Source organism: Perognathus longimembris, chromosome 16 (genome assembly GCF_023159225.1).
Source record: "Perognathus longimembris pacificus isolate PPM17 chromosome 16, ASM2315922v1, whole genome shotgun sequence".
Taxonomy (NCBI): Eukaryota; Metazoa; Chordata; class Mammalia; order Rodentia; family Heteromyidae; genus Perognathus; species Perognathus longimembris.
In genome coordinates, this window is record NC_063176.1 from 20,078,607 (window position 1) to 20,092,539 (window position 13,933).

Sequence of the window (13,933 nt, forward strand, 5' to 3'; positions counted from 1 at the left end):
CTTACGAGCCTGTGCAAATTGGAGCACACCCATATGTACACCTGCTCGTGTGTGCACATATAAATTACTTTTGCATTAGAATCAAGTGAGAGCTTAAGGGGGCAGTCAGGCAAACACTCTATGTGGAGGAGGGCAGGAACAGGTCACTGAAGGACGTGATGAGGCTGTAGTACATTTTCTCGTCATCCGTTAATCCGGAGTTGCCAGGTCTCACCACCACAGCCACATGCATGTCTGCCTCCTCAGCAGCACTGGCCTCTGCGAAAACCAAGGCGTGTGTCACAAACACCAGACTACCACGTCTGAGGTAAGAATACAAGAAGCCACTTTGTCCTGATTTTTCTGTTTTGTGAGGGGAGTGGGAGGTATTGGGGCTTGAACTTGGGGCCTGGGCACTATCCCTGAGACTCTTTGTGCTTGAGAGTAGTACTCTACCGCTTTGAGCCACAGCTCCACTTCCCGTTTTCCGGTGGTTAATTAGAAATAAAAGCCTTACAGACTTTCCTGCCTGGGCTGGATTTGAAATGCAATCTTCAGTCTCAGTTTCCCGAGTAGCTAGGATTACAGGTGTGAGCCACTGACATCCGGCTTGGTCCTGAATTTTGCTAGACTATGGGCACACCGAGGTTGAATACATTATTTTTTGTTTTAATTCCACACTAAAGAAAACGAAGAACTAACTATACCTGTCAGAATAGAATGGCAGCATATCCTACGCTTCTGCTCTTTGTTAAGGACACTATGTATAAATGCAAGACAGGGGTAGATATTCTGCTTCTTGTCCTTCCTCCACTCCCTCCCATCAGTCCTACCAAGAACTGAGCTGTTAACTATAACAGCAGCATTTAAATATGCATGGAACAAAGGGATCCCATGATCTAATCAGGCCATAGTATATGTTCTCACCTCCAGTCCCCACATGTCATGCCTGCCCCCTACGTATACTGCACGTCTTTTTGCCTGGCAAATTCAGCTCAAAACATATCTCTTTCAGACCCACTACCATCCTGCATACTCCTCTAACACCCTGTATTTACCTCTAACACTGGAGGTGGACACATTACAACTTGTTTTTCTCTGCATTAGTCTCTGAGTGACTTGAGGAAGTGATGGGGATGTGGAGGATGGGGACAGGACTAAACTGAAGCAGGAAGGCTAAGTATTGCAGAAGATGCCTTTAATGCTCTTGGATGACACTCCTTTCTTTTCTTTTCTTTTCTTTTTTTTTTGGCCAGTCCTGGGGCTTGGACTCAAGGCCTGAGCACTGTCCCTGGCTTCTTCCCGCTCAAGGCTAGCACTCTGCCACTTGAGCCACAGCGCCACTTCTGGCCATTTTCTGTATATGTGGTGCTGGGGAATCGAACCTAGGGCCTCGTGTATCCGAGGCAGGCACTCTTGCCACTAGGCTATATCCCCAGCCCGATGACACTCCTTTCTCTATTTGTATTGCTGTTTAAAAAACAAGGGCTAACAATTTCTATTAAATTAGCATCTACTATGGACTACACACAGGACTAGAGATAGGAAAATTCAAAAAAGCTTCTGCCTTTGCAAAGCTCCCATTCTCATCTAAACTGTCGTGAAGCAACACTGAAGTAGCTAACTGTCACTATCTCCATTCTACAGAATGGAAGCCAAGTGGCAGGGCTAACTTTGCCAGGCTGATGACATGGCTCATGCTATAGAACAAAGGTTGGCAAGTTACAGCTATTGTAAATCAAGTTTGGGAACACAGCCACACCCAATCATTTCTGTATTGCCTGTAACTGCTTAGTACTTCAAGGACAGAGCTGAATAGCTGTGACAAGAGACAATATGGGCTGAAAAGCCCTTTATATATAGAAAACGAGTGCCAACTCTTGCTTCGAGGCACCGCTACCCTCAAGCACTACTCCACTCCAACAGCAGCATGGGTACCCAAGCTTGTTAGAAATGCATCTCTGGGGGGCTGGGAATATGGCCTAGTGGTAAAGTCCTCGTCTCGTATACATGAAGCCCTGGGTTCGATTCCTCAGAACCACATATATAAAAAAAGCCAGAAGTGGCGCTGTGGCTCAAGTTGCTGAGTGCTAGCCTTGAGCAAAAAGAAGCCAGGGACAGTGCTCAGGCCCTGAGTTCAAGCCTCACGACTGGCTAAAAAAAAACAGAAATGCATCTCTGGCAACCAACATCTTTCTACTGGATAAGGATCCATCCACATGATTTTTTTCCCCCCCACATGATTCTTCTTAACAGAGGGAGCATTTGGATCAAATGGATCAAGGGAAGAAATCTGGCAGACAAGAGGCAGAGCTCCAGGCAGGTAAAATACATGGAGCCAGGCATCCATGGCCTACGCCTATGCTCCTAGCTACTTAGCAGGCTGATAACTAAGGATCTCAGTTCAAAGCCAGCCCAAGCAGGAAATTCCATGAGACTCTTATATCTAATTAACTACCAAAATAAATAAATTAAATAAATAAATGCTGGAAATGGAGCTGTGGCTCAGAGTGGTAGTCTTGAGCACAAACTTTCAGGGACAGTGCTCAGACAGGTACAAAATAAATAAATAAGTAAAATATAAAATACAAGTGTAAATGGTGGAAGGATTGAGCAGGCTGAGTTGGAATAACACAAGTCTATGATTAGACAGATGCTTATTATAACTGAAACATCTAGAACACATTCTGTGGAGTGCTACTCTGATGGCTAGTAAGTCTCAACAGTTTCTCAGCCTTTGGAACGGAGCTGCAGTGCCTGAATTCACCAAGGGCTGGTGGTGTGGCTCAAGCACAAAGCCCCAAGTTCACATGCCATTACTCCTAACCCCCCACAAAAATGCATATGGATTGACCAAAGGGCAGCAGTGCTAAGGGAGAAGCTGTGATGGAAGAAGTCAGTGAGGCAAGCTGCTTCCTCCCTCCATCTTCCAAGTGTCTGTTATCTTATGTTCTTGGAAAAGGGCAGTTCTGTTCCCAGAGACCCAGATAAGGCAAGTGCCAGAGTGAGCCTTCTGCTCACCCCACCCACCCACCTTACAGCCTGAAACAAAGCTGCTTGCTCGCTGCTGGACGACCACCCCCCAGGACTGCAGCCTTGTTGGCCAGGTTGGATTCGAATCTAGACCACAACAAGGCAAGTTTAGTCCTTAAGAATCATTTGCACTATTGGAACGATGTTGAGACACTAAAATAATGCTTATTAATTCAAAACTCTTTTCCCAAGAAGGAAAAGATTTTTATTTCTTCCTTTCATTAAAGAAAAGAAATCCACGGCTGGGGATATAGCCTAGTGGCAAGAGTGCCTGCCTCGAATACACGAGGCCCTAGGTTCGATTCCCCAGCACCACATATACAGAAAACGGCCAGAAGCGGCGCTGTGGCTCAAGAGGCAGAGTGCTAGCCTTGAGCGGGAAGAAGCCAGGGACAGTGCTCAGGCCCTGAGTCCAAGGCCCAGGACTGGCCAAAAAAAAAAAAAAAAAAAAAAAAAAAGAAAAGAAATCCAAAGATTAAAGTCAGCTCACCTCACCAGAACAAGGCCTATTTCCTTTCCCTGGGAGCAAAACCTAGTAAAAGGGGTCGGGAATATGGCCTAGTGGTAGAGTGCTTGCTTCGTATACATGAAGCCCTGGGTTCGATTCCTCAGCACCATACATATATAGAAAGATAGATAGATATAGATATAGATATATAGATATAGAAAAAGCTAGAAGGGGCACTGTAGCTCAAGTGGTAGAGTGCTAGCCTTGAGCACAAAGAAGCCAGGGACAGTGCTCAGGCCCTAAGTTCAAGCCCCAGGACTGGCAAAAAAAAGAAAAGAAAAGAAAACCTAGTAAAAGGTTCTCAAATTATCATTCTTCAACAAACTGACACATCTAAGCTTACAGTAACAGGCAATCTCCCCACTTACCTTCTATGACCCCAACAGTTACTCAAAGGTACACTGTAGCTTCAAATCGATGTACTTTATACACAGAAATGGTAGGTAATCCTGGCTATCATGGTGATGCATGCCTATAACCCCAGCTATGCGGGTGGCATAGAGCACAGTCCAAGGCCAGTCCTGAGCAAAAAGTGAGATCCTATTTGAAAACTAATTAAAGCAAAAAGGACTGGAAGCTCAAATGGTAGAACAATTGTTTAGAAAGAATGAAGTCCTGAGTTCACACACCAGTACCACCAAAATAAACCAATAAAGGAAAAAAAAAAAAAAAAAAACAAGAAAAGGAAGAGAAATCTGACAGCAAATATTGATAATCCCTTTACAGTTCTGGTGAAATGCTTTTTCCTAAGGCTAATGCTCACTGATGGTGCGTTTTATGTGGCCTAGCTACCTAGTTATAGAATAAACCTAGGCTCCCTTGGGCACCTGTCTCTCCTCCCATGCAATCAGGCATGCAGGAAGATAGATGAACCTCAATGAATCTACTGAATTTTGAAATCTCAAGGTAACATATGGCAATGAATTGGTACTGTCTACTGAGATGGTCAATCCCAAACAACTTACCAAGGACTCCACCAAAGATATTAAGATTATTCAATGTCTATGTCAATGACTGGTAGAAAATAAGCTTGTTCTACTAGTATTTCCTTGGCGAAACATATTAAGCATACTAAACTAATGAAGGCACTATATGATCTACGTTAATTACAATTAAAAACAGCAGCGGCAGTAGTTTAGCGAACTCGTGTCTGCCTGGCATATCACAAGGGACCACAAGCTGAAGATACAGCTCATCCCTTCCTCGTGGAGGGACTGTCAAGAGTGGAGCCAAAGGATGATCCTGGCTGCTAGTGGAAGTGCTTCCACGAAGCAGCCTTCAAGAGACTCAGGAGTCCCAGGGAGCCAGTGTGTCAGTAAAGCAGGCTCACATGCCTCGGCCCTAATGCCCCATGCCAGCCTATTGTCAATGTGTTTAGAACAGCAGTTCACAGAGCCCTGTTCTGGGGGTAAATGGAAGGTATGTGATCTCAGTTCCAGAAAGATTTATGATCCAGGCAGAAAAGGAAGAAATGTGGGGGCATGTGGGAACGCCTCCTCAACAAGGGGCTTTCTGCACACCACAGAGCCTACCCTAGCCACCAATTCCCCCATGCTTGTTTCTTTATTCACTTGCTCATTCTATAGCTCTCTAGAGGACTCACATTCTTACCCAGATTTGGAGTATTGGTCTTCAATTTAGTCAAAACTACTTCTGAAGTCATTTCTATTTCAAACAAAGTAAGCACACACTGTTTCTTTCGTACATGCAACCCTTAAAGTAATAATACATAACACTAGGGATGAGAATGGTATTCAGTGGTATAGCGCTTGACTAGCATATGAAAGGTTCTGGATTTGATCCAGAGCACCCAAGGAAAAATGTACAATGCTAACATGCTGGATGTAAGAGGGCCACACTGGATAAAAATGTGAAGTTTTAAAACATACAGTAAAGCTTGAGGTAGACAGATCAAAGTAGGGGGCAGAGACTTCCTACTTACCACAGGCTGAATAACAGGCAATGCTGCCGCAACTACTTTAAAGTGCACGCTGTGCTCCCTCCCTGTCCTTTTCCTAAGGGTGTAACTGACTTCACCGCTATTAAATGCCAGTACAGGTTCACAGTAACTTCGCACCTCCTTAACGGAACACCCTGTCCTCATGTCCTGTCTGCATGTTCTTTCCTACTTGGAAGTCTTCCCGCTTTTTATTTCTGTGACAGTGCAATATGTACATATTGTGTACATATATATATATATATATATATATATGCTTCTGTAAGCATGACTGAGTGAAAATAAGCATCTTTCCAGTATCGTGTCCTCATACACTTCCCCTAAGAATTAGTACATGGAAAAGGGTGGTGGGTCAAGTGGCTTTTTGTGTCAGTATTAGAAGGGAACTCAGGGTCTGGGTATTCTCCCTTAGTTTTTTCACTCGGGGCTAATGCTCTTCCCTTGAGTCATCTCCATTTCCAGTTTTTTGTAGTTAATTGGAGATTCATAGACTTTCCAGCCCAGACTGGTTTCAAAGCCATAATCCTTAGATCTCAGATCTCAGCCTCCTGGATAGCTAGGATTACAGGTGTGAACTACCACCACGAGGCTTCATTTTTAAAATTTGTTTTATGCAATGATTTTATTTGTCGAGGATTGCCACACAAACTTTCTTTTTAAAAACATGTTGTAGCCAAGCAGCTGTGGCTCATATCTGTAATCCTAGTTACTCAGGAGGCTGAGATCTGAGGATTGTGGTTTGAAGCCAGCCTGGGCAGGAAAGTCCCCATGAGACTCTTATTTCCAATTAACGACTCAAAGACTACAAGTGGCGCTGTGGCTCAGGTGGTAGAGTGCTTGCCTTGAGCAAGCACAAAGAGGCTCAGGGACAGCATCTAGACACTGAGTTCAAGCCCCACACTGACACCTCCCCCCCAAAAAGAGTTGTAGCGTTAAATCTCAGCTCCTGTAGTTTCAGCTACTCAAGAGGTTGAGGTGGGGAGATCACTTAAGCCCAGGAGTTCAAGGCCAACACAGTTAAGTCCCTCATCTCAAAGGAATATAAAACCAAAGCAGTCTGGCTACTCACCTGAAGTAACATCTGTCAGAAACAAGATGTTGTTGGTGGAGCAGCCAATGCTGTTTGCAATCTTTCGGTAACTTTCACTCTCCACTTTGTGTCCAATCTTGGTATCAAAGTGACCATCAACAAGCTGAACAAAGAAAAAAAGACTAACATTCAATATATACTTGCAATCCACCAAATCCTTTTAGCAAGCATCCCTTTTCTCTGCAATACATGACCTTCACAGTGACTTCATTCATTCTGTTAATTTTCACTGAAAAGCCATCCAGAGAATGTTATGGAGCTCAGAAATAAACATAAACAGATCTTATACTACTAAATATTTTTTTGCCAGTCCTGGGGCTTGAACTCGGCCCCAGGCACTGTTCCTGGGCTTCTTTTGTTCAAGGCTTGCATTCTACCACTTGAGCCACAGCGTCACTTCTGGCCTTTTCTGTTTTATATGGTGCTGAGGAATCAAACCCAGGGCTTCATGCATTCTAGTCAAGCACTCTTAACATTAAGCCACATTCCCAGTCCCACTACTAAACATTAGAAGGAAGAAACTACTAGTTCTACATATATACATGATTACCAGCCACTTGGTCTTTATTAGCATTCTTTTCATATCCAAAAATCATTTAAAATACGCATGCTCTCCATCCTATCCTACGGAAGTACGACCAATTTCACAGTATTAATTCTACCAATCTATGAACACGGGATGCTGTTCTGCATCCTGAAGTCTTCTTCTATTTCTTACTCCAGAGTTTTAGTTTTCGCTGTAGAGGTCCTTCACGAACTTCCTTGATTAGCCTTATTCCTAGGTTTTTTGTTTTTAGGCTAACGTATATAAAATTTTAATTCCTTCTTTCCTCAGTTAGTATGCAAAAAAGGTACTGATTTTTGTGGGTTCATTTTATATTCTGCTATTTACTAAGATAACTATTAGCTCTATATAAACCTGGGGATGGAATCTTTAGGGTCCTTTAGTTACCATTCTATTTTTTTTTTAAATCACCATTTGTATTCAAGCTATTTAGGACTAGTGGTTTCATCATGAAAGTTTCCTAATGTTATCCTCTTGATCCAGAATAAAAAGATTTTATCTAACCTGCTTCATGAATACTGTTATTTTACTTCCAAGAAACTTCCCTTTTACAATTAAAACTTGAGATCCGGGCTGGGAATATGGCCTAGTGGCAAGAGTGCTTGCCTCCTACACATGAAGCTCTCGGTTTGATTCCCCAACACCACATATATGGAAAACGGCCAGAATGGGCGCTGTGGCTCAGGTGGCAGAGTGCTAGCCTTGAGCGGGAAGAAGCCAGGGATGGTGCTCAGGCCCTGCTGAGTCCAAGGCCCAGGACTGGCAAAAAAAAACAACAAAAAACAACAACAAAAAAAACTTGAGATCCTCCTGTCTCTGCCTCTTGAGTGCCAAGTCAGGCATACCTTACCATGCCCAGAGAAAGCATTTATAAATTCTACCTTTGTGCTACGCTCTTGTTGTCTTGGACATAATTGGAGTTAAAGGAATAATTTGCTGTTTTAAGCAACAATAATTTAAACATTCACATTTAGCATTAGCTATCATAATGTAATCTCTGATTTCAGAACTTTTCACCAACTAAATACAAGCCCAAAGATCATCCAAAGACAAATAAAAGAAATATAAAGAGGATGAGGTTCTTTTGTATATTTTATTTATTTTTGTGCCAGTCTGGAGCGTATACTTAGGGCCTGAATGCTGTCCCTAAGCTTTATTTTTTGCTCAAGGCTGGCACTCTACCATTTTAGCCATAGCTCCACTTCTTGCTATTTGGCTTCTAACCAGGATTCTAAGATCTCAGCCTTCTGAGTAGTAAGGATTATGGATTATAGGTGTGTACTACAGATACCATGCTGGTTCTTTTAACTTTTAAAAAGCTATGACTGACTTTGCCTATTAACTTTCTCAGTTTGTTTCTATTTAATGACTAAAAATTAAGATTTTTATATTTATCTCAGTAGGCAAATATCATGTCCTATATAGTGTCATCTTAGAAAAGAAGCATTGCCTTGTATTCAGAGAATAGTCATCCTTCAAGGGATTCATTGTTGGCTTAATATTTAATATAGAAGAAAGTAGAAAATTCACTAAAATTCTAATGTGACAACCTCCAAAGCCCAAGTGTTCGCTGTATACACTAAGGGTTCAAAAGTACTCATTTTAGGATAAGGATGTGTTTGTTCAGTGGTATATCACTAATATATGATAAGGCCCTGGGTTTAAGCTCTAGTACCACCACTCCAATTTAAAGTCTGCTGGGCTGGGTTACTGTTACATCTCAGTATGTTCAATGATGTGTCCAGTTTCCTTACATAGTGATGGTGTTTCTTCTAACTAAAACACATATCTTTCCAAAGTACAGATAACAACAAATCTACTCGGTATTTAAGATGTCTTCCCAGGCCTAGCGATGAAGCTCAGTGGTAGAACATTTGCCTAGCAAGTACAAGGCTGGGTTTAGTCAGTATCTTACTACCACCAAAATAAATCTTCATGCATTCCTTAAATCTAATCCTTTTTTGCATCTTAATTTTTACTTTATAGCTTTTTTCAAGACAGAGTAGACGTCACTATAATGAAAAGTGATTGGGTGTTTTCTTCTTACCTGATTTTAAACAAAGAAGCAGTCTGTTCGTTTCTTTTGGCTTATTAACTGTCTAGTATTGACAAGAGTTGATTTACATGCTGGCTCAGCACTAGCACGTAGAAACATGTATATGTGTTCACACATATATTATAGTTACTTTCCTTCATCAGAATCACTGAGTGGATGCTTAAATATAATAGACTTCTGACCTCACTCCAGACCTGCCAGTTCAGACTATTTAAGAAACAAGGAATCTACTAGTTTCACTATGTGTCCAGGCTTGACTCAACCTCACTATACAGCTCAGGCTAGCCTTGAACTCAGCCATTTGAGTGCTGACATATAGGCTACCACTGCTGGCTTGCAATCTATATTTTAAACAAATTCCCTAGGTGATTCTTATGCACAATTCAAAAATTGGTACCACACAAAACAGTTCACCTTTCCATATAAGCTATTCTTCAGCTTTTCCACTTTGTGTGTACATGTATGTGTATATGTTGGTACTGGAGCTTTAACTTAAATTGAGGTCTTGCACTCCTGCTTTTTAAACCCAAGGCTAGATAGAGCCATACCTCCATTTTGAGAAGCTTTCTGCTCATAGTTTCTTGGATTTTTCTGCCTGAGCTGGCTTTGAACCAAGATCAGTCTCCTGAGTAGCTAGGATAACAGACATGAGCTACCAGTGCCTAGTCCCATTTAAAAAAATAATAATAACACACGTACCGAATGCTGGTTTAGCTTACAACTGTAGTTAGTACATTCCTTTATCATTCAACTTCATGCTTTAAGAGTGTCAAAACTAGTAAGTCGGGCTGGGGATATAGCCTAGTGGCAAGAGTGCCTGCCTCGGATACACGAGGCCCTAGGTTTGATTCCCCAGCACCACATATACAGAAAACGGCCAGAAGCGGCGCTGTGGCTCAAGTGGCAGAGTGCTAGCCTTGAGCGGGAAGAAGCCAGGGACAGTGCTCAGGCCCTGAGTCCAAGGCCCAGGACTGGCCAAAAAAAAACAAAACAACAACTAGTAAGTCAAGTAACCTACCTCAAGAATATCCCCTTCTGTAGAATGCCCAAATAATAATTTCTGGGCCTCTACACTTCCTGAAGAATAGATGTATACCTTCATCCCAGCCTCTCTCCACTTCCTGACTGCTGGAACCACATCTGCAAAAAACCTGGAGGGAAGGCAGAAGAATTAAAAAGCATCTAGCCATATTCTTAAGGCTGGAACACAATGGCACAATATAATGCCTATGTGCTTCTGATCATATAAAATAATATTTATGACAATGAACTCCAGGAAATGGAAACCAGAGGATTTTTCCTTTCTTAAAAAAAAAAAAAAGTATCTAGCCAAATGAAAATCAGACAGCCACCTATTTTGGGCACCAATGGTAACATAAGAAGTAACTCCACAAAACAGCAGACTGAAGAATGCTGCAGGAGCGCCTGGATACCAGCAGACAGAAGCAACCATCTGAGTGAACAAATACTTTTTAAGAATTAGGAGTAAAGGGATAAAATACGGAAATTACTTTTTTGAATTCTCAAGGAACTCAAAAATATAAACGATAGCAATAATATATTATATATAATCTGTCATCATTCATATAACAAAAGGCTTATTTGTGCCCACTGTGGTAAGAAAACATGGAAATGGTGGTAGCAAATATGTGCCAACATAATTAAAGAAAAAGTCCAAGGGCTGAAAGCAAGAAATGCAATCACTGATTAGCTAGAAAACCATTTCACTTTCTTAAGGACTCTCAAAACCTGCAGTTTTACTACATAGAAAACAATTTAGAGGGGCTGGGAATATGGCCTAGTGGCAAGAGTGCTTGACTCTTATACATGAAGCCCTGGGTTCGATTCTTCAGCACCACATATATAGAAAATGGCCAGAAATGGAACGGTGGCTCAGTGGTAGAGTGCTAGCCTTGAGCAAAAAGAAGCCAGGGACAGTGCTCAGGCCCTGAGTTCAAGTCCCAGGACTGGCAAAAAAGAAAACGACTTAGAGCCAGGTGCTGGTGGCTTATACCTGTAACCCTAGCTACTCAAAAAGCTGAGATCTGAGGATCTCTATTTAAAGCTAGCCTGGGCAGGACAATCCATGAGACTCTTATCTCCAATTACCTATCAGAGTGCTGTGGCTCAAGTGGTGCCAAGCTAGTCTTGGGAAAACCAGAAAGAAACAAAACACAGGGACAGTGCCCATGCCCTTAGTTCAAGCCCCAGGACCAGCACATGCACATGCGTGGGCACACATAGACACACGCCTTAGAGAACAAATGATTTCAGACTTATATCAACTCAATCAGCAAACAGTATATGGTTTTCAGTTCCTAAACCTCACTTAAGTCTTTCATCAATTCTATGGTATTATCTATATTTAGGGAGAAATGCACACCACAAGGATATAACAAAAAGTATAAAGAATTTAAGATGTGGAACCAGTCCGTGGGTGTGTGTGGCAATTTTGTGATTTGAACTCAGTTAGAAAGGTACTTTTACCACCAAAACCATACCCCAAGCCCCTTTTGTTCTGGTTTTGTTTTTGTTAGAATAAAAACAATGATCCTATCTATTATACTACTGTGACTTACAAGGGAGAGGGAGGACTAAGCAGAAGCACCTTTGGGTTTGGGAGCTGCTGAAATGTCACTTGAACACTTACTCTCCTTTTATGTGTCCAGCTGTGAATGCCGCCTTCCACATGTGGCCCTGCAGCTGCTTGAGAGCGGTGGTCTTTCGGTCCAGAGACATCTGCCAGAACACATTATCTACTACAGCCTGGATTATCTGTTGTAGATCATCCACCCCATTCCCAGCCACTGCAGGAATTGGAACTGCCCCTTCCAGGTGGGTGTCTTCTTCAGCCTTTAATTCATAAACAATACATAGTTTATTTCTTGTAAAATTTTTAAGGATGTTAAAAATGCGAGTACCCCCAAATAAGGCATACCTATTTTCTCCAATTATCATTAGACCTGCCCTAGAACAGCTACCAAGGGTTCCTAAAAGAATGACGCCTAAGGGCTGGGAATATGGCCTAGTGGCAAGAGTGCTTGCCTCGCATACATGAAGCCCTGGGTTTGATTCCCCAGCACAACATATATAGAAAATGGCCAGAAGTGGTGCTGTGGCTCAAGTGGCAGAGTGCTAGCCTTGAGCAAAAAAAACCCAGTGACAGTGCTCAGACCCTGAGTCTAAGGCCCAGGACTGGCCAAAAAAAAAAAAAAGAATGACACCTAAAAGAAATGTTCACACCTATAATTCTAGCTTGGGATGCTGAGATGAGTTAGGATAGTGGTTCAAGAACAGACCAGGCATAAAAAAGTTCTTCTATATGAAGAGCTGGACCACTGTTATCCTAGCTATTGGGAAGCTTCACATAGGTGGATCACATCCAGATACACATCTAAACAGGAAGTATGATCCTATTTCAAATTAATGAGCAAAAATCAGGGCTGGAAGTATGGTCCAGCACCAAGAGCACTTGTCTAGCAAGTATGAGGACCAGAGTTCAAACTCCAGTACTGCCCCCCACCAAAAAAAGGGAATTTTTTAATTGGTAAGTTTATATTACCTAAGCTGAAACTTATACCAAGAAGGGTATTTTATGAGAGAACAGATGGTCAAGAAATAGTTAATTTGGGGCTGGGACTGTGGCTTAGTGGTAGAGAGCTTGCCTAGCATGCATGAAGCCCTGGGTCCAATTCCTCAGTACCACATAACCAGAAAAAGCTGTAAGTGGCGTAGTTACTCAAATGGTAGAGTGCTAGCCATGAACAAAAAAAAAAAGTTTAACTCACTCATAAAGACCAATAAACCAGGATTTCAATGAAGTGATAATTTTCTCTGTACTATAATTGAAGAAATGGAAAACATCAAATTGGGTTTATGGCTAGAATTCAATGGAAAAAGCTAATGCAGTAACAGAACTGACTCACGTTCGGCCTCCTCTATTTCCTGCAAAAATCCTAACAATATAATAAGATTACAGGTGTGAGCCACCTGTAGCTGAGATCAGATGATCATGGTTTGAGACAAACCTGGCAAAACAGTTCAAGAGATCCCTTCTCAATCAACAACTAGACACGGTGGCACTTGCCGCCTACCATCTCAAGTACACAGGAGGCTGAGATTCCCTGGGAGGATCTAAGGCAACCAGGGCAAAAAAAGTTCCAAAGATTTCATCTAGGCTGGGCATCAGTGGCCGAGACCTATAATCCTAGCTACTCAGGAGGCTCATTGAAGATCATGGTTCAAAGCCAGCCTGGGCAGGAAAGTCCATGAGACTCTTATCTCCAATTAACCACCAGAAAACTGGAAGTGGTGCTGTGGTTCAAGTGGTAGAGAGCTAGCCTTGAGCTGAAGAGCTCAGGGACAGTGCCTGTGCCCAGGCCCAGAGTTCAAGCCCCACGACCAACCAAAAAAAGAAAAAGAAAAAGGGGGGGGGGAGGGAGATTCCATCTCAACAGATGAGTTCATACTGCCTAGTGGTGCATGCCTGTCACCTCAGCTACAGAAAGAGACATGAAACAGAAAATGTGCAGTTCAGAAAAGCTTGGGCAAAAAGTAAGCCCTATCTAAAAACAACCAGTCCATAAAAGGGCCATAAAAGGTATGGCTCCTAAAAATGACCTACTTATTCCTAGCAAATCTGAGGAGCTGAGTTCAAACCCCAGGACTGCTTAAAAAAATTTTTTAAAGGAATATGTAATAGGAGACTATATATGTATGCTTCAACAGGGGTGAGAAAATGAAGT

At 42.2% G+C, this 13,933-nt stretch overlaps 1 protein-coding gene across 2 annotated transcripts in view; it reads right to left on the reverse strand.

Moving 5' to 3' along the window:
- The window catches only part of Enoph1 (enolase-phosphatase 1), a 24,814-nt gene continuing 10,881 nt past the window's right edge, over window positions 1-13,933 (reverse strand). For both annotated transcript variants that reach the window (XM_048363967.1, XM_048363968.1), the window contains 4 exons: window positions 11,839-12,041; window positions 10,207-10,339; window positions 6,547-6,670; window positions 1-258 (listed from right to left, as the gene is read on the reverse strand). In XM_048363967.1, the coding sequence (XP_048219924.1) occupies window positions 119-258; window positions 6,547-6,670; window positions 10,207-10,339; window positions 11,839-12,041 (600 nt within the window). In that variant the 3' untranslated portion in view covers window positions 1-118. The remainder of the gene's footprint in view (window positions 259-6,546; window positions 6,671-10,206; window positions 10,340-11,838; window positions 12,042-13,933) is intronic.